This window comes from Camelus ferus, chromosome 18, assembly GCF_009834535.1.
Source record: "Camelus ferus isolate YT-003-E chromosome 18, BCGSAC_Cfer_1.0, whole genome shotgun sequence".
Lineage (NCBI taxonomy): Eukaryota > Metazoa > Chordata > Mammalia > Artiodactyla > Camelidae > Camelus > Camelus ferus.
Window position 1 is genome coordinate 21,626,633 of NC_045713.1, and position 25,837 is coordinate 21,652,469.

The 25,837-nt window shown below is 52.1% G+C and overlaps 1 protein-coding gene across 7 annotated transcripts in view; it reads left to right on the forward strand.

Moving 5' to 3' along the window:
- Positions 1-25,837, forward strand: part of LMF1 (lipase maturation factor 1) — an 87,538-nt gene that overhangs the window by 20,097 nt on the left and 41,604 nt on the right. For all 7 annotated transcript variants that reach the window (XR_004312721.1, XR_004312722.1, XM_032460606.1 and 4 more), the window contains exon 4: positions 22,152-22,300. Coding sequence is in view for 5 of the 7 variants with exons in the window: in XM_032460606.1 (XP_032316497.1) it covers positions 22,152-22,300 (149 nt within the window). In the remaining 2 variants the exon portion in view is untranslated. The remainder of the gene's footprint in view (positions 1-22,151; positions 22,301-25,837) is intronic.

The following is a 25,837-nucleotide window of genomic DNA, read 5'->3' on the forward strand; positions in this document are numbered from 1 at the left end:
CAGTTGAGCACCAGCCATGCCAGCCATAGTGATAAGCCAGGCAGATGACCTGCTGCTGGTAGAATCGACTGGAGGGTGGAGATAGGACTCCTGTGCTGTCCTACCATTGTTCCTGCCACGGGACAGACAGATCCGCATGTCACTTTTCCTTTAATTCTGCTTCGAGCTCCCTTTTGGTTTTGTGGACCAAGCTCCAGACAGGAGAAGGTTCTGTGGGAATGTGTGTGCCTCCCTGCCAGAGGCCCTGGGGAAGGACAGGCCAGGAAGGCGTGTTAGGGCTGAAGGCTCGCGTGGGGCATCCCGTCCTTTGCAGGGAGGCCCGCCTTCCTCTGGTCTGAGGGTCCGGGAGGAGAGAGCCAGGGAAGGGAACCACAGTTCTGCACACAGACTTGGGCCCAGTCTCATGACCCAGGACTGCATATGCGTGTACAGGGCAGACGTGAGGCCTCCCAGCCAGAGGTGAAGACAGCTGAGGGCCAAGGGCTGCTCAGCACGGGCCCTGCATGGCCTGTGTTTGGGGCTGAACAACTTTTCTGGCTAGACTGTCCAGCCCTGCCCCCTGCCCCGCCGTGCATGCTTACTTCTGGGTAATTATGTGCAACTCAGTAGCTACTGGCTTCTACACACAGTGGTTGACATGACAAAAAACTACTAGACACATACATACGCCCCAAAAATGTACCCACTGCAGAGCAGACACAGCTGAGGGAAAAAAATCAGTGAACCTGAGATATCCAACACAGATGGAAAAAAATGAAAAATACAGAATGAAGAACTTAACATGAAGGTAATGGAACCCAGAGCAGAAGAGAGAAAAGAAGGGCAGGAAAATATTTGAAGAAGTTAAGGCCAAGAATTTTCCAAAATGAATGAAAAGCAAAATGCCACTGACTTAGAATCTCAGAGACCACTAACATACAACGTGTCCTGGACACATTATAGCAAACTGCCAGAGGCAGAGCATGAAGATCTTAATTGCGACCCGAGTTAGGAGGGACATCCAGAGGGACAAAGATGATAATCCCCACTCTTGTTAAGGCTCTGCCTACAGAGGACAGGGACCTGGAGCTTCAGGTCCCAGGAAGGAGGCCCCACTGTCACCCAGCAGAGCCATTGTCCAGCAACAGGCAGACTGGCCCCACAGCCCCCATGCAAAGCGAGTTCTTCAAGAGGATGGAGTCAGAGGGACAGCAGTGGAGTTCGGGTCCACTTGATGGAAGGAAGGTAGAGCAGTGGGATTTAAGATAACGGTAAATAAAAAGTTTTCTGACTTGTAATTGCCTTAGAAAAGCAGGTAACAAAGCAGTAGTTTTAATTTAACATGTAAAGCACAGTGATCAGGGTGTTGTGGGCCGGTGTCGCTTCTCACCTTCCGAATTAAACAATCAAGTGTTGAGCGTTGGCAAAATGGCCGGTCCTTGCACCGGAAGCTGCCTGGATCTCTGTCTCTGTGCTCAGGGTTTGGTGGTTTAAGCAAGAAGCAGTGGGACGACTTGGGAATGTTCTCTTGTCCTGAGTGCAAGTCCAGCCTGCATGGTTGGTCACAGCCTGGCTGTGCGAGCTCCATGTCCAGCTTGTCTGAGGTCAGGCTTCCCTCAGGGAAGCGGCCTTGCCTGGCATTCAGATAAACCCTCTTTGCTTAGTAAAAGTTACTTGATTCTCCTTTCCAGTTGTTGTGATGAACAAAAGTATCAGAGCCTGACTTGTGGGAGCAGCCTCCGGGCTTGGGTCCTGGGTAGTTATAAAGTCCTGTGTTTTGCAGGGGAAAGGGGGAGGGTGGGTACCATTCATTGAGTCTCGAGCTACGAGCCGTGAGGCCATGGCACGAGGGTTCCACAGCCCTGGGATCCCCGTGGAAGTGGCATGTGAGCCTTTGTGGGAGCAGGGGTATCACTGGCAGGAGGCGCAGCCACCAGCTCTGAATTAAACAGGCGGCTCTGTCTGCACTTCCATCGGTGTTGTGGGGTGTCTTTCACAAGTCTTCTCTGCCCCTGTGGTAATGGGCTGTGACTTCAGAGGTCATCCATACCTTTCCCTCATGAGGCCCCTGAGATATGACTGGATCAGTGTGGTGTCTACCCTGCAGCAGCTCGCTGGTCGTTTCCCACTGACCGTCCAGACGCCTGGTCCAGCCTCTCACCCTCACCTGCCGTGCTTCTGTCTGTGCCCTGCTCACTAAGCCTAGAGGAGAGAAGGCAACCGATGCTTCAGGCGTGACCCCTGGGCCGGGCCTGGGGAGCCAGACCTAAGGGGCTTTGGACCTTTGGGGCTTTTCCTCCCTCAGCTGCCTCAGGCCCCCAGCAAGAACTGGGTTTTCTCAGTGAGTCGATCGTCTTGTTTATACTTATTTTTCTACATCCATTTACATTCTGTTCCTTCTTTGATGGGTGTGAGGCCACTGAGATGCAGGAAATACGGGGCCCTGGGGCTTGCTCCCTAGCTCCACAATCTCCCTGCCACGTCCAGGGCTCAGGCACCCCATGGCCACACAGATCTCAGATGGTGTCCACTGCTGTGGAGAAAGATTTCCATTGGCAGCGCTGCTTGGAGGAGTCCCTGCAGTCATTTCTTCTGGGGCCTCCACCAGCCCATCTTTTCTGACCTTCCCTGGGTGCAGTCTGCAGGTGTGACCCCTCATCTGGACATGGGGCACAGTCCCTGCCCAGAGGGTCCACATAGCCACCCCTCCTCCTGGTCACTCCCTCCATTCAGAACCAACACTTCCCAGGAGGTCCGAGCTTCTGTGAACATCCCACATCTCCACCATGGGGTCCCCAGCCACCGTCCACTTGTAGGTGGATGTGATGCTGGTTGAGGAGAGGCCACACGAATGCAGGAAACCGCAGCGTCCTGTGTGACTCGCTTCTCTGCTGTGGCTGCATCTCTGCTGTGTACTTTGAAGGCCCCTGGCTTGGTAACTTTCACTTCAAAGAATGGGTCTAAAACGTCTTTTATTCTGCACCCTATAAGTGTGGCCCATTTTCTGCTCCCCTGCAGGAAGTGTGCTTTTTGATATTTGTGACCCTGGGGCTATGAACTTTTTTTGAACTTTATGCCAGCCTCTTTGCATTTGAAAACAGCGCAGGAACCCGGCAGGTGTGGCTCTGGGGCTTCCGGGAAGGGCTTTCTGGCCTTTTCCGCCAGGATGAGGCTGTTCTTGGCCCATGCCCTTCTGACCAGTGCTCCTGTGGGGCCCCGGGCCAAGCGACAGGGAGTCAACACTCCAGGAAGGAGGCTCCCTCTGCCCGTGTGTGCTGAAGTCAGGGTGAGCAGAGGGTGACTGTGCCCAGAGGCAGGCCCCTCCCAGACCTGGGCAGGCAAGAGTGCCAGAGGGGTAGGCTGCAGGCCAGGGTGCTGTGTTGGCCGACTCTGCGGGACATTGAACGATCCACACTGGCCAAGCTGTGTTGAGGGTCCTTTCCGGCCCCAGGCCTTGGCCATTTCACAGTGTCCTCACACCCAGACAGACAGATATGAGGAAGCCTGTGCTTTCCTGTGGCTTCCCATCTTCTTTCAAGGCTTCCGAGGCCTTGGGAGGGTTTTGTAACTTCTTTGATTTAATTTTATCTTGAGGGACCTCAGTATATGCAGATGGTGCCCCCAGGCAGGTGACCCCCGGGCACCTTCCTCCCTGTCTCTATCTCCCAGCACTGATGCTCCTCTGTCAGGAGCCCAGGAGCCTTGCCTTCCTAAAAGGCACAACGTAAGTGCATTTGATTTATTCCTTAGGAGTTTTCTCTCAAGGGACTTATTTCCCTATTTCTCATCCTTGCAGGGGAGGGAGAGGTGTGGAGGGAATTTTAGGGAAGGATTCTGAAAGGCTCCACCTGGGATATTCCTTTTCAGGGAAGGAGTATTCATGTTTTACTGCAGGCCCATCAGGCTACGAATTGGACATTTTAGGGATCCTTGGTTTCAGTGAGAAGCTCAATGGACAAATTACTGTTTTATCCTGTTATTGTGAAAACGAAGTGTCTGCTGGTCCAGACTGTTCCTTAGGGCTGGGCGAATGTTGGAGTCTCGTCGTGAACCGCAGGGCCAGGGAACAGGCCCACAGCAGAGACATCCAAGGGGTTACCCGGAATATGCTGTGTGAGCTGGGAACACACTGGATCCCTGTAGGAGCCATCCTCGTGGTGGGTACAGGGAGTGAATACAGGGAGTGAATCACCGCGTTTAAACACACCAAGGCTGCAGTGGGAGGTCCATGCCAGGGAGGTGAGACAGGTGAACCGGGGTGGGGAGTGGGACAGGTGGCAGTGTCCTGGACAGGTGGGTGTCTGGCAGGGAGTTGATGTGCAGGTGGCCACAGGTATGCAGTCATGGAGGGCCTGGGCTACGTGTAGGGACCTCAGTGGATGGGCTGAGTCTCAGCTGTGTCACCTGCCGCTGTCCTTTGGTGCCCTGCTCTGCTATTGCCGCCTCACTCCGCCAAACTCCACTTCCAGGCAGGTCGAGGGCCATGTCGGACTGGACACCTGAACCCTACGTTCCCTGTCACAGCAGCACCTCTCGCCAGCCATTGTAAATTAAATGCTCCCTGTGACCCTTACCGCTCTTAAATTCATGCTTTAAAAACAGCTTAATGAGGGGTTTACTGGCCCAATTGGGAGTTTTTATTAAAACCTTTTGGTGCCAGAGTGGAGCCTGCCTGCAGGAAGCGATTAGCCGGCCTCACAACCCTGAGCTGCCTTGGCCGCAGCAGGTCCACCAAACCATTTCCAGACCCTTGTCAGCCCCGGCACCAAGCTTCGCCTGGTTCTCATATCCTCTGCTTTCATTCATGGTTTGTCTGATTCTCCCCCCAGCCCAGTGTCCAGGAAAGCAGTTTCTTGTGATTAAATTATTCCCATAATCAGAGGCAGCCTTGCCAGCCCCATCCTGTGAGCTTGCCAGGCTGCAGACCCACCTGCTCGTCCCTGCACTTGGGTGATTCGATCCCTCCCCAGCCCTCCACCCAACTCCCTGGGACGGTGAGTTCTGCGTGACGGTTCCTCAGGACAGACAGAGAGCCTGAGTTGGGTGACTTTTAGGGCCACCACGTGATACATGGAGAGTGTGAACCACCTCAGCCAGCAGAGGTGGTTATTTCCAATGCGAGAGAAACAGTCACCGTGTTTGCCATGGTCTCACCGTCGGCGGCCCTGGTTGGCCTCAAACCCCCTCGCCCCCCACTACTGCCCCCAGCCTGGGCCTCCTCCTTGGTGCTATGGCCTTCTCTCTCCTCTCTGTCCCCTCTCTTGGGTCACTGGGAGCACCAGTTGCAGGAGTGTGCTGCCCAGCAGTCACTGTTTGTTGCTGGAGGAGGAGGAGCAGCAGGTAAGGGGCTGGGGGAGACTGAAGGTAGTCCCACCTTAACCGCCTCCCTGTCTGTACCTACTTTACTTAGGTGCCTGCTCAAATCTGCGCACAAGCAGATGCATTAGACTGGGGTCAGTGTTTCCCAGATGGGCCTTTCTTCTCTTGGTAATAGCTGATGAAAATTACTTGGTGGAACCTGGGAAAAAAATGTATTTAAGACCATTTTTTCTTATTCGTATGGTTAACACTTGGCTTGTTCTAATTTGTTCTATCACATCTAGTTACCCATTTCTGCTTCTAAAAACATGTTCACCTCTTTAATATGCAGAATTTTAGATACTGAAGAAGCATCTTGTTGCTGTAACTCATACTTCCAGTCCTGAACCCATTCAGGTGGGTTTTGTCTGAAATGCTTCTAATTTATCTTTTATTTTTATTAAGGTGAGTAGACGTTTGATGAGTGTTTCCTTTTTAGTTCATAGTATAATCAATATTAGTATCGCAGTTGACTATGGAGTTTCTTGGTGCTGGCTCTCTGGTGTTGAGGGCAGTCTCATCACCACCTGTTCTCTGGAGACTTGCTGCTGGTCCCACAGACTAGGCTCTGTGTAACGCCCGCCGGCCCTCCCCCTCCAACCCCCTCCTCTCGGCGCCCCCAGACTCTCCTGCATGATGCGTGTTTGTCTCCTCCCTTCTCCGGTGTCACGGCAGTCATGTGGGTCCTTTCAAAGAGCTGGTTTTATTTATCAGATTTTTTTTAAGTGTGTTCCGGCTCATTAATTCTTACTTTTTACAGGTTGCTTCCTCCTTCTAGGAGGAAGGGGTTTATTATTTTCTAAGATCTCGAGCTGATTGTTTAACTCATTAATCTTCCATTCTTCTTATCTACAAACAAAAGCATGGGGACAGGTGGTCACTCCCCTCTGACTGTGTCCCTGGCCCTGTCCGCTAAGACCTCAGTGTCCCCTGACAGTGGCAGGTAGTATTATAACCCTCATATGCTGGTGCCTCTTTGGCCAAGTGCTGTTTAGAGACAAGCATCAAAAATCCCAAACACTTAAGGTTTTATAGGTTACTTTTTGTTGGGCAGTTTCTGATTTTATTACACTACACCTAGATAATATGGCCTGAAGATTGTTCTTTTAAGTATTTTTTTGAAAAATTAGACATGTGAATGGATTATAAATTCCAGTTGTATTATACAGCTTATAACAGAAACAGCTTACCTTTGTTTACCTCTGCTCTCCCCGTCCTATTCTCAGAGTGACTCCTTCGTGTCCTCCAGCACTTCTGAATTTACCTCACACTTCTGAGTTATATGTTTACACAAGTCGTTCTTAATGCATCACCTTTAGACGTTATCCATGTACTTCCTGTCATTACTCTCCCACATTTCTAACACTCTTCCCCTTACCATCTCAGTTGAACTATGTCACAAATACAATTTTTATGAAATTAGTATTTAGTCTTTACATTATTATAACTACATAAATATTATTGACTGCTGAGCCAATAATGAAGTATAATAATTTTTTCCTAGTAACTCTTTGTTTTTTCTGGAGTTGATAGTTGCCTCTCCTTTTTTGTTTTGCTTTGTTTTTCATCTCTGATCATGTTTCAGCAATTTGTTCCAAGTTCACCAGCACAACTGCTTGACTTCTCCCAATACTATTTTTTACTGAATCAGACACATCAGATAATCTATCAGTTCCTTCTCCCCTTTCATGGAGCTTTCTGTTTTGGCCAGGAGCACATGGTTTTGAGGCCTTGGATTTGGAGATGGTGGGCAGGTTAACCCTCTGCCAGATTAGGTTTCGTTTGTCTCCCCATCTGAAGGATCCTTGTGGTTCGCAGGGCAGGTGCCTCGTTGTGATGGAGGTGAGGCCAGAGACCCAGCCACATCTCCACTGCGTTTCTCCCTGTTGTGGTCTGGAGCAGTATTCTCAGGGAGGATTATTTTTAAACCCTTTTATTGATCATGTTTATATAAAACAGCTAAAAGCAGCTGGTAACATGGGTCTTTCTCTCTACTTCTTCAGCTTTAACATTTGCCTGTCTGAGGCAAGGCGGACAGGCTTCCCTGCCAGGTAACCACCTGTGTGTCCTGAATTGCAGTGAGTGCTGAGGAGCCAGAGAAGGGCTCTTGGTCTCACCAGACACCATCTCAGCCACTGGCTGGCCTGGAACCTCCAGAGTCTGGTGTGTGTCCCTGGAGCTTCCTGGCTCCAATGCCCCATTGTTGGCACGGGGGGAACAGCGTCGGCAAGCCTGACCTTTGCCAGCGCAGTAACAGGGAGCAGCATTGTTAGGTTAGCTCTGGAGCAGCAGCTGTGTGCCAGTTTCTTTTGTAAATGCTTTGATATTTTAAAACAGAAATTTTAAACGAGGAAGCCATGCTTTGTTGCTGTTACAATAGCAGCTCTTGTCTGTGTGGATTCGTTGAATGGAGACAGACACCGATGCAGTTTTAGTATCATTAATGGTTCCCAAGTGCGTATAACAAATCCCTTCTTAATGGCTATGTCATCCTCCTACCAAAAATGTTCTACCTCTTTTAAAGTAGGTTCCCCTGTATTTATCACCAGTGTGTTGACTGGTCTCAGATTGATGTCCCTTTCACGAGGTTTTCCATTTGGTTTCAGCCTCAGTAACTGTCTTCTGGGCATTTAGAAGATGGACCTCCAACAGGATTCAGGGGTCAATTTTGCGTGACGTCCGTTGACACTTATTGGCCTCAGACGGGCTGTTCCTGCTGTGGGATGTGCCCCGGGGAGCCGTGTGCTCCCCCAGTCTCCTTCCCCTGCAGGCAGGCTTCCCCCAGCCCCAGTCCCAGTCCTGTTCTTCTCCAGCTTGTCACCTCTGCCCTGGATCTTCCGAATGTGCTGTGTGCCCCTCCCCCACAGTCTGTCAGCCCCACGAGGGCCGGGCTTTGCCCCGTTCACACTGTCCCTGCAGATAATAGGACAGAGAAGCTTAATTACAGCTCGGCTGGCCCACGGGGAGCCTGTGTTTGAAATCAAGGACTCTAGGTCCTCTGAGCTGTCATGAGAAGGCAGACGGTCATCACTCTGGAGAGAAGCCTCACACCTATTCCAGGCCACCCTCAGCTTGGGAGGCCATGCTGGTAGTGGGTGCACACAGCATCAAGAAACCTGATGCCGTGTTTTCTTTGATTTTCAGTGCACATATCTCCAAACCCAGAAATGCTGGTGCAGTTGCGCGTGTGCTCCCGTGTTTCTGGGCGATCGTGTGCACTGACGCTCTAGTAGCTTTCCTTGGGCATCAGCCCCCGGGCTGGGAATGGCACCCTGAGCCAACACAGGAGTTGCTGAGCAGAACGTTCACAGTTAGTTCCTGAACCCAAGTGAAGGCAGCACAGAGTGGAAGGCAGCCACAGAGCAAGGGCCGCAGGGCCGTCTGGGGTCTGCTCTCCTCGGCCTGAGCCCAGGGGGCTACTAGAGGGGCAGTGGCCTCAGCCAGGTCATCCGAGACAGAGCCCCGTGTCCCAGATTCTTTAGGCAGCTCATCCTGATGAAATGAGTCAACAACACCTTAAAAAGATCTCAACGTTGGTTTGGAGTTACAGAGATGGTTCAGAGTCACCAGGGCACCTCGTCCAGCCCCTTAGTCAACATCTTACCACAGCACCAGTCACTACAGCTGGACTAAGATGCTGTTGGATTCTGCCAGTGCCCCTTCCAGTCCAGGGTCCCTGCTCTGCATTAGCCGATATGGCTCCTTCGTCCCCTCTGGTCTCTGGACTTGCCTGGGTTTTCATGACCTTGATAGTTTTGAGCAGGTCTGGTCATATATTTGGTAGGACGTTCCTCCAGTTGGGCTTATCTGGTGTTTTCTCATGACTGGATGGGTTGGGGGTTGGGGATTGGGGACAGGTGCCACTGGGGCAGATGAGTTGGTAGGGACCTCCCTGGAGGACGAGACGTCAGCATGGTTGTGCATGTGCGGGCTGGTCACCATCTCCCCGGCAGGGCTGCTACAGCAGGGCCAGGCCCAGACCGAGGGCTACTTGTGCTGGGAGGAAAAGAGGTGTTTCAGAGGGTCAGCCACTGGCAACTAGTTCCATATACGTGTGTCTCTTCTCTGTGGGTCCTTGTACAATATGATTTGGTGACCACAGTGCCGTTCAGTATATGAAGAAACACTTGTGATATTTTAACATTGGTTTTAAGCAACATGCACTGTATTCCATTTTGCTTCTTTAAAAATCTGTCAAATCTGTTTTGAAATCTGAGACCAAGGTATTAACCAGGTTTATCTCTGGGTGAGCAGACAATTTTATTCTTCTTTCTAGTTCTGATCTATCTTCACTGAACACTTCCGCTTTCAGTTAAGGGTCAATATGTTAGTTTTAACAAAATGAAATAAAAATGAACATATATGAGCAGGACTCAGACATGAGGAGCCGGTGTTCATGGCAGGCTTCTGAGAACCCTGGGCAGTTGGGTGGGGGGGTCTTGAGGCCAAGGGACTTGCTGGCCAGGTGCTCAGGTGGGAGGAGTGCCTCTGCCCGTGGAAAGGCGCTTCCTTCTCTGGGAGGGGTCTCAGTGAGCTGTAGGTGGAGGCAGAATGCAGGCAGGGTTCAGGCCCCATCTGGGTTGGGGGCTGTGGGGACCCAGTGTGCTGGGACTTGGGAGGGTGGAGGTCTGTGGTGGGTGGCAGGGTATTGAGCCACAGAGGAGGGGCCAGTTTCTGCCCAGTCTTAAAGTTGACTTGCTCTCTGCACTGCTGCCTGGCAGGAGGCACTGGCCAGGGTTCCTGGACCCACAGATGGTCCTGGAGACAATGCTTCTTGGAGGGCGCATCCACACCGTAGAGCAGACAGGGAGGGGTCATGATGGCCTCATGGTCTGAGCTTCGCTGATGTGCTGCTGCGGGCGGTGGGCCAAACAGGAGAGCGGCGGAGGGGTGCGACAGAAAGCTGCTCAAGACTTTCCCTTTTCTGTGCCCAGTGCTCGGCAGGTCTACAGACATGGGGAGGGGGTGTCACCGGGATCCAGCCAGGTGCTTGGCACTTCCTCAGGGCCTGGTGAGTTCAGTGTCCTTCTACCCGTTTCATTTGTGCTGTGTCTTGGGTTTTGTATTTTTTGATGGCAAGAAATGTCCTTTCATCTGAGGAAGAGCTATTTGATCTGCCTCAAGAAAGGCAGCAGGGCTTGGAGGATGAAAGCAGTGACACAGGAAACAAGACCTGATTCTGGTCATGCCAGCGGACTTCTCCAGGCCTCGTACTCCTCTGGACTCTCGGTGGCCCGGCCCCTTCTTCCTACGATTCAAGTCTGCGTGTGTGGTTTTGTTGAGAGGCTCACAAGAAGGTCTTGTCACATCGGTGTGTCTCAGGTTCTAATTTGGTGAGAAGCGCTGGCTGTTGCAGGATGGAGGGGGTGGTCTCACCCTAGTTCATTTGCATGTGACAGCAGGACAAGTGTCAGCCTTGCAGCATAAACACTAGGACACCATTTTCAGTGTTGAAATTCTGGCCCCTGCCCCCCGACCATTTGGTTCAGGACCCGGGTTCAGGACAATTGATACCACTGGACGTTTGGGTGGGTGCACCCTCTTTTTTATGTGAACATTGAACTGGAGCAGAACATTCTCTTTGAGGATGTGGCCATCTGCACCTGGATCCTGGGTCCTGCTTTTCTTCCCTCCTGCCCTACAGAACTACCACGCTCTGGGTCAACTGCACTGCATCAGGCGTGTGGAGCCAGGGTCTCTGCCCACATCCCGCTTTACCTCAGGCTATGGTTGGAGGACCTCTGGGTCCAAACAGTCAGAGAAGCGTCTCAGCCCTATTTCAGCTTCCAGTTCTGAGCCTCCTTGGGAAACCAGTCACTCGGAAAAACACATCTCCTGTCTTGTCCTGGAAAAGAGTTGTAATTGTTTTTAGAGTTATGCCTGAGTGGTTTGATCAGACTCAACCACTGCAGGCGGGTCACCCCAGCTGCCAGGATGATGACTTACAGCTGTTCTGATGGCTTCTCCTGTAGAACTCATGCTCATTCTTTTGAGTTTTTTTTTTTAATTTATCTTCTGTGTCCCTCCAAAATGGTTAATGATTTTCTCCAGAAAGCTTTTAAATACGTATTTTGAAGACTTTTCCCCACATACACTGTAAGTTTGGCTTCTAGAACAAATGGCAGCGTAAAGAGCAGCGTTTCACAATTTGCTTACGTTTTGTGAGAGCGCCAGCGGGCAGTTTGAAACGTCCAGGCAGAAGATGAGGGAATCCCTTGCTTGTTTTTCTTTAACTTTTGATTATGAAAAATTTCAAGCAAATGTGAAAGCAAAGAGAGTGACCTTATGTGCCCAGTGAGCCATCTAAGACGCCACCATCCTCAGGCACACACTGGCCTTCCATTCACCGACTCCCCTTCCGCTCCTCTACTGAAGTAAACCCCGTACATTGTGTCACTTCGTTTAGAAATTCTTCATTGAACACCTCTAAAGGGTGGGGCCTTTAAGAGCAATGTAACTACAGTACCATCATGGTGCCTAAAAACTTAGGACCAGTTCTATCAGGTATTTAGTCAGCGTTCCAATGTTGCCGGTTGTCTCAAACAAATGCCCTGTCTATAGTCAATCTGTCCAGATGAGGATTCGACACATTTCATTGATGAGCTCTGACACGAGCGTGTTGCAGTCAGGGAGCGCCAGGCTCGTGCTGCACGGAGCTAACTCCCTCCCCGGGCCCCCCACCGCCCAGGAGCTGGTTGGAGAGCACCAGACCACGTCAGAGACTTTCTTGTTGCAGCCAGTCACGGGGCACAGCCTGCCTTTCCCCTCTGTGGTGGTAAGATTGCTGAGGGAAGGCCTTCCCAGCCTGCTCCATCCTTAGAAAGTCCCCACCAGCCACACCGCTGGGCCCCGGTAGCCTTGGTCGTTGCCTGAACTCACCCACTAGGGCCTGCAGGGTGCTGGTGTTCCAACTCTGTTGATTCTGCTTGCATTTGTTGTCTTGGATTTTTTTTTTAATCAAAGTAATGTTTCCTCATCAACTCTTCAGTTGCTCTAAATGCAGTTTCTCTAGGGCAGTCAGAATAAACCCATCACCCTTTCCTTTACTTAATTTTCAGAAGGACTTGGTCCCAAGCATCCCAGAGGACTCCATTTAATGTCACTTCCAATCACTCTGTTAACGCCTTAAATTCAGTAGCTGAGCTCATTTTCTGTAGATTCTCTTGTGGGTTTTTTTCCTATTGTTTTTTAATTTCTATGTAGACAGTCATATTTTTTTTTCTCACTTCAAACCTTAAACTTTTATTTCTTTTTCTCATTATTGCAGTAGCTAGGACCTCCACTACAGTGTTGAATAGGACTTTTAAAATCATTTATGAAAAATTTCAAGCGTACAGAGAAAGTTTAAAGAATTATATAGTAAAAAAAAACCTATCTCTGGACCCACCTAGATTCTACAGTTTATATTTTACTAGTTTGTTATTTAGCTAATTTATTTAACTCTCTACCCGTCAGTCCATCATATATTTTGATGGATTTCAAAGTAAATGCCAGATATCAGTGCCTCTGCCCCTAAAAAGATTCAGTGTGCAGGCTGTTAACAAGAGCTCAGTGTATGTTCAGGTATTTGCCTTGACAAAGAATTCACCCACAATGAAATGTGCAGATCATAAGTAGATGTTGTTAGTTTTGACAGATGCATGTGCCTGGGTAATCCAAACCCTCATCAATGCACAGAGAATTACCATCACCTCAGGAAGTCCCCTTGTGCTCTCTCCCAACTAGTCACCACTCCCATTTAGGTAATGGGAAAAGGTAAGACTGAATCTGTTCTATTCTAAGGTTGAGTCTGGGTAAGAACTCACAGGACTTTTGGTCCCCACCTGATGCTCCCTGTGAGGAGGGAAGGTTTGCTTCGTGCCAAGCTCCTCCAATAACTTCCCAGAGGGCCTGCTCAGTTGATCCCACTCCGCAGGACCCTTGTGTCCTGTCCTTTCCACATGAGATCCTTGGTTTCAGTGGCTGGTGGGGAAGGACAGAGTTAATGGTGTGAATGGCAGCTAGAGTATTCTGGAAAATGAAATGAAAATGCCTGGAATGAAAGCAGATCTTACTTAATGTTAGACAAGTTTCTCCTGCTTTCTCATCCATAGGCCACAAGGTTTTTTATAATGATGGGTAATATTTTTTCCATTCATTGTTGTTAGTATAAGGACTTAGGTCAAAGTCTTACCTCTTTGATTTATGTCCAAAAGAAAATGGTCTGTTTTTATCGAGTGCCTTTTCAGCATGTTCTATGACAGATAGCATTCTGCCTTTGCCTTGCTTAGACAAACAGCCTGATAGAGGCTGCTAATAGAGATTAGTGATTCTTCCCTTCACACCTGTACTGGGATCGCCAGAATGTTCTTGGATTACGCTCAACTTCCTCCTCATGCAGGCAGTTTAGGTCTCTTGTTGTCTAAAAAGCTTCTGGATTCCTGGCTCCCATCTCGGAGCAGACAGCCCATCAGGATCAAGACTGCGTTTGGTTCACTGACTTCTCACTTCCATTGTTTCTGACGAGGAGTCGGCTGCTATTCCTCATGTCAGCTCTCTGAATGTAATGTCTTTTCTGGCACTGCTTTGGAGGTCCTGCCTTTGGTTTACAGCAGTTTGACTATGATGTGCCTACACGTGGCATTTTGGAAGAATATTATCCTGCTTATGATTCCCTAAGGTTTTTGAATTTGTAATTTATGTCTTTTATCAAATTTGGATAATTTTTGCCAGTATTTTTTACAAAGTTTTTTTATGCCCCATTTCTTTCTCCTCTCCTCACATTCCAATTACACATATGTTTGAACTTTTGATGTTATTCCACCAGTTCCTGGAAGTCTGTTCTTTTGTTATTCAATTTTTAAGTCTCTTTTCTTTAGCTTGAATAACTTTGAACTCTCTTCGTGTTTACCACCTTTTTATTCTCTGTTCTCCAATCTGCTATTAAGCTCATCAAGTAGAATTTAAATTTCAAATATTTTTCACTTCCGGAATTTTTTTTAAATTTTATTTTATTGAATTATAGTTTCACTTCTAGAATTTGTTTTTTTTTTTTGTATAGTTCTGTTTCTCTTCCAAGTTCTCTTATCTGTTTATGTCTTATGATCATATTTTCATTTACATCCTTGAACATACTTATCATGGACGCTTTGCCTTGTCTGCTTGGAGCTTGTGTCCTGGATGTAGAAGGAATGGAGAACAGGAGGAAGTGAAATAAGCAGTGTGTGGGCTTGGTGAGTGCTGTTGGGAGGCAGTGTCAGGGTGGACTGAAGCCTAGTTGCAAACATTACATCTACGAAGGCCTTCCTGAGAAGGTGGTGTCTGAGCAGACACTTGACCCGAGGGCAGTCGGGACGGGCACTGGGGGCAGAGATCTATGGGGCCTGGGTTTGCCTGCCAGGAAGGAGACCCCAGGGCAGAGCAAGTGGGTGAGGCAGTCAGTGGGGCACTGGTCAGCTTCACCCTCTCTACTGTGGGTCACTCATTGTATTTTCCTGTGATGATATGCATCAGCTGACTCACCTGAAACCTGATCCTCTCCTGTACACCAGTCCTTCTGGAAACTTCTGGTGGCAACAAGGACATGGTGCCTGAGGTCATCACTACCCATCCCGGGGTCACTGAGCCACCACACAGACCCTGATTGAGACTGTGGCTGCCAGAAGTGCCTACTGGGTCCTGGTTCGGTGGCCAAGATGCCTGCCCCTCCCCTCCTCATCCTCGTGGGGTGTTCACACTGCCCATTGTAGGCCTGTGGGGTGGGGTGCCCATCACACTTGACCTTCCTGGAGGGCCAGAGACAACCAGCTTCCCAGGGCTATGAAGCTGTGATCACTTATTTTCAGGCATGGGGACAAACAGAGGTGTGGGGAGGGAAGGACGAACACTGGTGTTTCCCTGGCACTGACCCCCAGTCTAAGTGAGGCAGAGGCCTAAGGGCTACCATGACCTCTGACCTGACCGCCTACCGGGTGGAGAAGTGTGCGTAATTCCCTCCTTTCCAGATGAGCTGACCCTCCCCGTCATTTCTGACAGTCCGAGTGTCTGTGTAGTAACTAGACACGCCGGCCTCTCCTGCAAGCGAGGCCCACCCTCCCTTGTGTGATGGGCCTGCTGTGGGCAGCAGGGAGGACGCTGGCACCGTGTTCACAAGTATATAGAGACACTTTCGAGAAGCTGTGGGTAAAATGGGTCATCCTCCAAGGTTAAGAGGAGTGAGGGTGACCCCCACTCTCACAGCACAAGGTTGTGGGGAGGGGGCAGAAGCTCACCCTTCTGTGGTGCTGGGATGGGCTGGCCACTCTGTGCAAGGCCTGTGGACACACGTGCCTCCTGGGTTGACCAAGAGCAGGGTCCAGATCTGCCCTGACCATGTCCAGCTGTGTTTCAAGCTCAAGCGTCCCACATGGCCAGGGTCCTGGACAGCACAGGCAGAAGCCAAATCAGAACATCCCGTCATCACAGGCAGCCCTGGGACAGCACTGCCTGGCGTCTCATTAGGAGTCTGACAAGGCACTTTGCGACGAGCTTCAGCTAATTTTCATGCACAGAAAACAAAGACAAAGAAGTAGTAAGGCCCTGTGCCCTTCAGCCTGATATATGTTAAATATTTGGAATATATTAATCCTGAAAAACCTTTGTTGCCAAGTCTCATTTCCGTTGACAGGAAGCATTCTTGTGTTTATCCCAAACCAATAAAGCCAGCTAAGGTCATTACTACGGATTTTGTTTTCAGGCTAGCTAGTGACACCTGTGTGGATCTGAGCAGCAGGGGACACCTGGGGCTCTGAAGTCTAGTTGCCACAGCAACTGAGTATTATCCAGCACCGTGACCAAGTGCAGTGGGAGGAGGGCTCCTGTGTGGGTCACCAGGTCACTTCCTATTGCCTGCAGTGCCTAAGGACATCCTTAAGACATAGACTGGCAATTTTCTAAATGCTTCCTAATTGGTAGCATGCGATTTACAATGATTTTATTTAGAGCGTGAAGCCTTTAATGAACTCTTTCAGAAATACTTACTTGCTGGAAAATGCGCTCCCATTTACCATCTAATCTCTGGTGTAAATCCTCATGTGCCTGAGAAGTGACCAGGAGACTGGGCAGATGGGGCTTGTGTCCTAAGAGACTTGCCCGCCTCATGCCGGTTCTGGAGGATTCCTAGGGGCAGGAGGCACAGGAGGCTCTAGACCAGGCCCGGCAGGAGATAAGCAGAAGCTCTCACGGGGAGGTGGCCGCATCTCTGGGGCGGGGTTGGTGTTAGTATCTCCTGGGCCCTGAGGACAGTGGAGGACGGGCCCCAGTCTCTCCTTACAGCGAGGACAACTCTGCCAAGCAGTTCTGACGAGCGGAAGGGGTGTGTGGACTTGGGCAAGCTGATGCCCTCCCCTCCCCGTGCACATGCAGCCATCCTGGCTGTGGCTGGGGGCCTGGTGACTGTTAGGAGGGGGATGTAAGGCTGCAGGCCGGGTGGGCTTCCTGACCTTACAGTAGCCCAATGCCCCTTCCAGGTGAAGGACAGGTGGATTTTGTCTGAAGGAAAACCTCCCTTTTTTTTTTTTTTTTTTTTTTAAACCTGATCTCATGTTGTGCTTTGTCTCAACCAAAGAGGAAAGTGTCTCAGCCAGTCTGGTGGAGTGTGCCCTTCTGGAGAGCAGTGTCTGTAGCAGTCACCTGGCAGCTTGTGGCTCTCCCAGATCCTGTCTGGGTGACAGGTGGGCTGGCGGTTCAGGGACAGTATCTCCCTCCACTCCTGGCTGCTGTGCGGTCCCTCCCCACCCAGGCCCAGCTCTCAGGGAGACACAACACAGCAAGGCCTGTCCTTTTCTCCATAATCTGTGGCTCTGCACCAGTGGGAGTCAGGGCACCAGCTGGCTTGAGGGAGTGAGCTCCAGGCTTGTCCAGTGCGGGGTCACCTCCACACGCAGCTGACCGTCTGTGCTCTCGCAAGACAGTTTTTCTCAAGTGGAATCTCCCTTATACACCGAGTGGCAATAGTAAGAACTCTCAGGCCCAGCTCTGCGGAACAGGAGTGTCATGAGGGAACACAGTAGCAGAAGCAGGACCGGACTTGTCAGGGTTTGTGGAGGGCGCATCCTGTACCCCTGGACCTTCTGCCCAGAAGAGGGGCCCTTTCTCCACCTGCCACTTGAGCCCAGTCCAAGGTCGGCCGCTTCTGTGGAGCTGGGACTTCTCAGGTGTTGATCACTCACAGAAGTCACTTTACTGGACCTCGACGGCCGGAGATGTTCCAGTAACTCGGGCCTCACATGTTGAGTACAGACCCAAGCTTACCAGCCCAGAGTCTACACTCCTCTCCCGCTGCCTGAGGTCGGCAAGCGGCAGCAGGGAGTGGGTAAACAGCACCTGGTGGGTGTCACAGCAGAGGGAATTGGGGCTGCCTCCATGTCCCACCACTGCTGACCATGTTTTCTGCCTGGGCTTCCCTCCCAGCCCTCCCCCAGTGCCGCCACTGGCCCACTGATCCAAGCATGTGGCCACTGTGAGGTCCTGCGGATGCCGTGAGCAGGATGCAGAACCTCACAGTGGTTCTGCCAGGGCCAAAGTCTAAGTCATCCCTCCAGACGGCACCCCTACTGCTGCCCCACACCTCGTTCTTTGGTCTCTGAGCCCCACCTGCCCATGGCTCTAGCTGCGCTTAACGGTGGCATGCTGGCGACAGAGCAAGGTGTTGGCACCTGTGGGGACACGGTGGCCCCAGAACTGCATCTGGGCACTTTCTTGTCCCCAAGGTGTAAAACTGCCCTTTGCCACCAGTGACTGCAAAATGGGCTGGTGTGACAGAGACATACCCTTTACAGACAGAGTGACTTAGAGCTGCAAGTGCTCCCCAGGGCAGCTGGGGGCGGGGCTGGCTCAGGCGAGTGACAGCCCATCAGGAGGGAAGTGCTCTCTCCTTTTCCCATTTTTAACCATGAAGCTAATGGGTTTCCTGCTCATAACGGGGATGGTGCTGTCATCTTTGAAGAATCCACGCCTGCGACACTTAATTATTCTCTCTAAGTAACTGAGAGTTTCGAGGAGGTTGTGAGGCCTCAGTTGGTATCAGAGTGGCCATCAGGTGGTCTCCGCCATGGAAACCTTGTTTTAGTCCACATTTCTTCCCTGCTCAGCAGCAGCTTAGCCTGTGCAGCCTTGACTCTGGGTGACCACAGTGCCTGGCACCTGGAGAGCCTGCTCTGAGCCTCCTCGTCAGCCGGAGTGGGTGCACCGGCTTCCCCGTCCAGAGCAGACAGTCAGTGAGACTCCCCCACGAGGAGCGGCCAGGCCCATCCCGCGTCCATCTTGAGACGCAGCACCCGCTTCCCGTTGACTGAGTGCTTCATGTCGCCAGGCCTCCTGGAGGGGGATTCTCTGATCTTCCTAGGCCCCCAAGGAGAGAGCCGAACGTCAGCACCACGTGTAGGTGGGAGTAGTTGGGGAGCAAGTGTCTGAGCTGCGTGGAGGAGCAAGGGAGTTGCGAGTCACAGGTCAGACCCGGAGTCCAGATTCAGCACATCGTGGGCCTTCCTCAGACTTGGCGTGCAGCTCTGGCAGACACGAGCCATGTGTCCTGGGCCGTGGGTTCAGAAACACAAGCCAGAAGGAGGAGAGCAACGAGTGTCCACCAGCTCCACCCGCTTGAGTCTGCTTGGCCGCGGCGGGTCTAGCCTGCAGGCACCCAAGCTGCACATAGACAGCAAAGTAAAGGGCTGTGGCCACCCTCAAACCTGGAGGCCACCGACCACGGCCAGCCCCTAGCTCTGTTCAGGGTGGGGCTGGGCGACCCTGCACGTCCCCAACGGCCCATTCCGCCCTGCTGCCTGTGGGGGGCAGTCCCTGGAGACAGCTGGCAAGCTGGAGGCCGCCCACACCTGTACCTCAGCCTAAGGCCACCCCTCTGTCCAGCGTGGAGGGCAGGGCACTGGTCCTCAGCCCCTGGGGTGTCGCTTCCATTCATGTGGTTGCTCCCCAGATAAGGCTGGTCCAGGCTGGTTTGCGTTACTGGAAAAAGAGCCAGTAGCCACAGAGGCGAGAGTTCCAGCAGCAGGCGAGTGTGGCTCCTGGGCGCTGGCTCACTGTCACCCCAAAGCCACTGGTGGGATGCCCCCTCCCATGGGTGGAACCTCCTGGGCCCCCATGAAGGGGCCAGATGCTATCCCTCCGGAGAGGTCCGTGCACAAGCGCGCATCTTGGCGGAGGGCTCAGCATTTCCTCGGCACCACCCAGCAGCACCCGCATGTTTGTTTTTCTGGCCCATAGAGAACAATGGTGCTCCTTGTGCCGGCAGCGCAGCTGCTGACACCCGCGGGACCCCAACAGAGGAAGCAGAGCAGGTGGGTGCAGGCCACCCTCTCCTCCCCAGCGGTGCCAGCGAGCGCTGGTGGCTGGAGGGGCGGCCAGTGAGGAGGCAGCCTCAGCTTTGGCCTGGAAAACAGCTCTGGTGAGCTGGGGGCGGGGTGGCGGGAGATGCACCCAGCAGGGTAAGGAAGGCTCCCCCAGTTCAGAAGGAGGCAGGAGGGCCAGGTGACATGTATATCCCTAAGGTGACAGCAGGCCCAGCACCTGCTTCCTGGCATGTAGGCGGGTCTCTGGGCTCTGCCACTTGCATGTCACTTTGATTAGTGTCACTCACGCTGCACATTAAAATTCTGTGCACCACAGTCTGTGCAGAGTGAGGTGACAGTGAAGGCAGGCCCGTGCTCTGGGGGCCGCTCCGCATGCCCACGTGGGGTCTGCTAGCTCTTGAGGGATTTCCAGGGAGCACGAGGGAGGCGGGGTCCCCATGCCTGCGGCAGGGCAATTGGGGTGTTCCAGCCATGCTTTCTCCGTAGTCTGGCTCTGCCCGGGACACCCGTGTCCACCTGCCCTACTTGTGCAGCCATGTGGGCCTCAGGCATGGGCCTTGTGGCCCCTGAGTTTTCTCACAGCCAAGTAGAGAAGGGGTCGGAACAAGTGACTTTTGAGGTACTTTCTCAAAAGGTGGAAGTTTGTGTACGGTCCACTCAGAGCCGTGATCGTCACTCCATGTTCTGCTCTCATAAAATCACATATGTAGTAAAGTGCACCCCATGTGAAAGGAGTCCAAATTTGATGAAAATGATCTCTCAGGATAAAACTAGAGAAGCTGTCACATGAGGAACTAAGTTCAGTTTTTCCTGTTGAGACAAGAAAGGTGAGTTTGAAGCATATTGTGACACAAAGGTTTCCCATCCCGTGAACAGGGAGGAAGGAGACGAAACAAGCGATGGGTGTGTTGTCTGAAGTCTTATAAACAAACCAAACACCGACGTTTCCTGCTTTCTGCCCTCGTGGTGTCTGAGGGAGGTCAGGTGTGTGCCCAGTGTTGGGCGGGGGCGTCCCACACACCAGGTCCCCAAAGAAGGGTGGCACCGACGCATCCCCGTCTCGGCTCTGCACTTCCCTCTTCTGTTGAGTGACAGCTGTGCTGGCAGGGCCCTCTCCCCCACCCTCAGTCGGGGCCTGGCCACAGCCTGGTGCTGCTGTGGGCTCTGGCCGCCGCCTCGCTTGGCTCCCTCCTCAGGGCACCCCTGTCCAGGCTTATGTCTGCTTCAGGAATCATCTTCAGATGGGTGCAGAGTACACTGTGGCGGCCCCAGAGCACCCAGCACAGATGCATGTGGCTCAGCAAAGCAGCAAGTCCCTGGAGACGCTAGCTGGGCGATGGTCCACCTGTTGATGTCGCCTGTCAGCGCTGGTGTCACTGCTGCTCCCAGGCACTGCTTTGCTGCAGACTCACCTGTTTCTCTCCAAATGAAGAACTGATTTGGAACTGGGTTTCAGAAATCCACAGAGCATCCAAGAGTAAATGATATTTCTACCTCGACATTTTATTATGAAAAATCTCAAATACAGAAAAGTGTCAAATAGTTGTACAGTGAAAACCCACAAACTACCACCTACATCCTGTGAGGTTGGTCCTTTGCCCTACCGGCTTCTCACGTGTCTGCTCATTCCCCATCTCAGCATTCGCTGCATCTCAGAGTAAGTTGCAGATGTCAAAATTTGTACATCCAGCCCTAAACACTGAAATGCACAGACCTGAGGGTATCTTTGGTGAGTCCTGGCCAGTGCACCCCCACTGAGGGTGCAGACACCACCCCCCCGCCTGCCCCAGGCAGCCATGTTCCAATTTCTTCCACCTGCATCGGTGCAGCTTGTTCTGGAACCTCCATCCATAGAACCGTAGTGTGTGCCATTGTCTGAAGTGTCTTTGACATACCAGAATGTTTTTGAGGTTCGTCAGTATGGGAGTGAGAGGAGGTTGTGCAGGCTCCTTCCAAGGCGGCTTGACACGGCCTGAGACCAGCACCGTGTTCCAGGTGTTGCGGTGTGAGGGGCGTCTCCACGTGGGGGCGAGAGCTCAGTGTTCCTCACAGTGCACTTCCCAGCAAGAGGCATGACTGGCCCCCCACGTCCAGCAGAGCCTGGGTGGGGCAGGCGGGGCGGCTTCGCTAGGAGTGAGGCGCTTCGCTAGGCAAAGGGCTTGGTGACTGTGCACATTTGGCTCCACACCTGCGCCTGCTTCCCCTGCCCCCTGGGCCACAGCCTGCTCTGTGCTCAGAACCTCCCGTCCAGGTCATCCAGCCTCCTCAGTGCCTGTGTCCACCCTGATGAATCCTCAGGGTTGGGCCGGGCCGCTTCTGGGGGGCACTCTGCAAGAGCAGCTGTGGTCTGAGCTGCGGGGCTCACTGGGCGCTGTGGCTTGGTCGCTGACTGTCCTGTGTTAAGGGTTGTGGGTTAAGCTGAGTTTGGTGCTGTTGTGGAAGTGTCCGGCTGCTGCTCATGTGTCTGTCATGCTCTCTTCCTCATTTTAGGATGGGAGTCCCAGCTTCTGGAAACAGGCTTCCTGGGAATCTTCCTGTGCCCTCTCTGGACTCTGTCCCCATTGCCCAGGGGGACCCCCACGTCCCGCATCGTCCTCTGGGGCTTTCGGTGGCTGATTTTCAGAATCATGCTCGGAGCGGTAAGTAGAACCTCTGTTTTTCATATTTGGAGGGAAATGTTCTAGAAACGAGTCACTGCCTTGCTGTCCTCCCGCCGGCCAGGCCAGTGGTGCCCTTTCTGCAGCTTCCGTGATGTCCGAGGCCTATTTTTGAGCACTTGATGTTCCACTGGCCCCTCTGGCCCTTAGCCCAGACCTTTTCTGTGGGAAACAACCAGGACTCAAGTCATTTCGTGGGGACACTGGCAGGAGGGCCCCCCAGTTGCCCTGTCCCTGCCAGCCCTCCTCTGGTGTGTGGAGTGTCTGAAACATCGATATGCGTGTTAACAGGTCAGGAGATGACATCGTCTGTGACCCCACCCCAGAGTGGCCTCACACCTTTCTGTCTGTTCCTCTGCTGGCTGAGTCTTTTCTCCCGGACCCCTCACCATGTGGTCGGGGCGTCTCTCCTAAAGGCCAGGTGCTCAGCTGTCTGGGCTCGGGGCAGCTCAGCCTCTTCCCCTCACACCCTCCTCCTGGGCCCTGGGACCAGGCTTCACAGCTCCCACATTCAAGCAGCCTTGGAAGATGCACGTCTCGCTTTTGACTGCACCTTCAAGTTTTCAGAAACATCACCTTGAAATCAGGAGTGAGGCGCTTCGCTAGGCAAAGGGCTTGGTGACTGTGCACATTTTCTCCCACCTCTGCTCTTCATTTGTAGGATCCTGACTTTTACACTAGGATCAGTATAAAATACTCATTTCTTTTATCTGTTGCTGTAAGTTGTTCTTGGGAAGAATAGCCCCAAGCCTGTGGAAGAGCAGGGCACAGTGCAGTGGGTGAGCTCCTGACCAACTACCCGCTGGCATCCCTGTCCAGGGCCGACGCTGGCGTCCGAGGTGTCCCGACCAGCAGGAGGCCCTTCTCACTCTCCCCTCGGGGGCAGCGTCCAACTGTCCTGTCACAACTCAGGCAGGCCCAGCTGGTCCTCCTGGGAAGTCGCTTTTTTTCACTGTGTGATTAATAAGGGCTACTTACTAAATTACAGGCCGTCCCTTCCTCATCAGACGTCCCATTTACTCCAGGCTTCTGTATGTGACATTGGATCCCTGTCCCTCCGACACTGTCATATCCTCTGCTGCTGTCTGTATCTGATCCCCTGTCTTTGCTTTGGCCCATGGGAGCTTGTCTTGCTGCCCCCATCATGCCTGCTTCCTGGCCGGTGCCAACTCTCAGCTCGCAGTTGATGGCCTCTGCCCCATGGAGGGGACACACCGGTCCTCGAGCAGGTCGGGCGTCCTCTAGGGGCCTCCCATTCCCATCAGTTCTGCCAGCACCCATGCTCCTGGGCTTCCCTTCACCCAGGGCATTGGCTGTCATGCCGTGGTTCGGTTAACTGTTGCGTCTGTGCCATATGGCCAGGGCTCCAGGGACGCTGCAGACAGCTAGGGTGCAGAGGGACAAGCTCTGTGTAGGGCAGCGGCAGCACCAGCAGGAGGGGTGGACAGGTGTGCATGGTGGTCGGAGAGCTCACCATCAGGGACTGGCCTAGTTGGCAAGGTTCCCGACCCAGTAGGGTGTGAGCAGCTGTACATACTTGGAAGTACCATGTCGGGTGATCTGAGGTCCAGATTCCACAGTAAAGTGTGATGCTTTCTCTAAACTCTCTTTTCCATTTAGTGAGGAAGATAGGAGTTGTTTTCATGGCTCCCTTTAATGAAACATTGAAACTGTGAGCTGTCTCGTCGCCGTACAGATCTTCTTAGCAGTGTGCAGTTCCTCGTCTGTCTAGGATTTAATTTTGGATTCTCTGTCAGAGAGCTTTAAACAGCAGTGTTTCAGAGAACTTTCTCGGGGACCCCGCTGGAAGAGCAGCATCGTTGGGTGGGACACATAAGGCGAGGCCCCAGCAGCACACCAGCCCGCTGGGTGCAGAGCACTGGGTGACAGAGCTGTCAGACTGTGCGGAGCACAAACTCCCACATGCCTCCCAGAGGCGGCAAGTCATTAGCATGTTCTAAAGCACCTTTTATGGCGTTTTGATTGACTATTAGCGCCAGCTGGGTGAAAAATTATCAGGTGCACTAAAAGGTGTAATTACTCGATTCAGTCTGCATGTTGGATATTATTAATCTTCCTTCGTTGGAAAGCAGAGGAATAGAGGTGACTTGATAAAAAGGAGTGACGGCAGCAGGACGTCCATCCACAGATGGTGAGCAGACCTGGCAAGTGTGATGCTGCCTGTGACACGCCGCCAGGCCTGACCTGCTGCTCAGCCAGGCTGTCCTGGCTGTTTAGGCCTGCTGCTGATTTGTGGTCTGGTGGTGGCTCACATCCCCTGAAGGACAGATGGGCTCTTTCAGAGCTCAGCCTCAAGCTTCAGAGGGGATCCTGGGCCATGCAGGTGGAGGTGTCGAGCAGAAAGAAAGGAAGCTGCCCTCCTGGCCACTGTGCCCGTGGATGGCCTGGTCCTCCAGATGCCCAGGGTAGAGTCAGTGCGGCCTCCCCACCCCATCTGTAGGGCCTCTGTGAGCTCAGCTCTTCTGAAGAGATGGAACCAGGTGACCCTTCTTTGGAAGCAGCTGGAAACTGGACACAGTGGTAATGCAGCTGTTTTCACACCAGACAACAGACAGGGTGGGATGGGGGTCCAGAGGGAAACACTTGAGCTGAGCCCTGGACTGCCTGGGGGCCAGGGGACCTTGCCAAGTGGAGGCAGTCAAGGTGATGGAAGGCTGGAGGACTTCCTGCTGGAGGCGGGGGGCAGAGTACAGAGAGGAGGTATTGGTGCAGAGAAAGATCTCCGGGAACACAGCATCACTTCTGTCACAAAAATGCATCCTCTGATCTAATTGTGAGAAAACATCAGTTGAGGGACATCCTTCAAACGTTCTGATGGGTGTTCTCAAGTGTCATAAAGTTAAGCATTTTGTTACTGCCTGAGGGGCTGTCAGCCAGGGAGCACGGCTGCTAAGTGTCATCACCCTGGGTTGTCACTGGTTCATAGAAAGGATGCTACTGGGAAGCTGGTGAAATCCAAATGGGGTTGGTGGCTTAGTAGAACTGAAGTGATAAAAAGTTAAAGAGAAATAGTGTGAGCAACTTTAAGCACATGAAGGAGGCAATTAGAGGAACGTAGATGTAGATTGCCAACACTGACACAGAAGGGGCAGAAAAGCGGACTCATTTTATAAACCGAGTCATTAAAACAAACAGAAAGTACCTCCCACTGAGAAAACTCCAGGCCCAGATGATGTCACTGATGAGGGTTTATAAAATATTTAAGGAAAAACGATGCAAATCCGACACATACTCATTGAGGACACGAGAGAGGGAACCACTCCCGCTTAGTTTTCAGAGGCCAGTGAAGACAAGGATATTTCAAGAAAGGATGATTACAGAGAAATATTTTTCAAGAGCACAACCAAAAAATTCTTAAGGAATTATTAGCAAATGAATCCAGAGTACATGAAAAGTATAATCAGTCAAGACCTTGTGGGATTTTTTTCCCAGAATACAAGATTGGTTGGGTATAACTGAATAGATGTAATTCACCAAGTTACCAGATTTAAGGAAAAA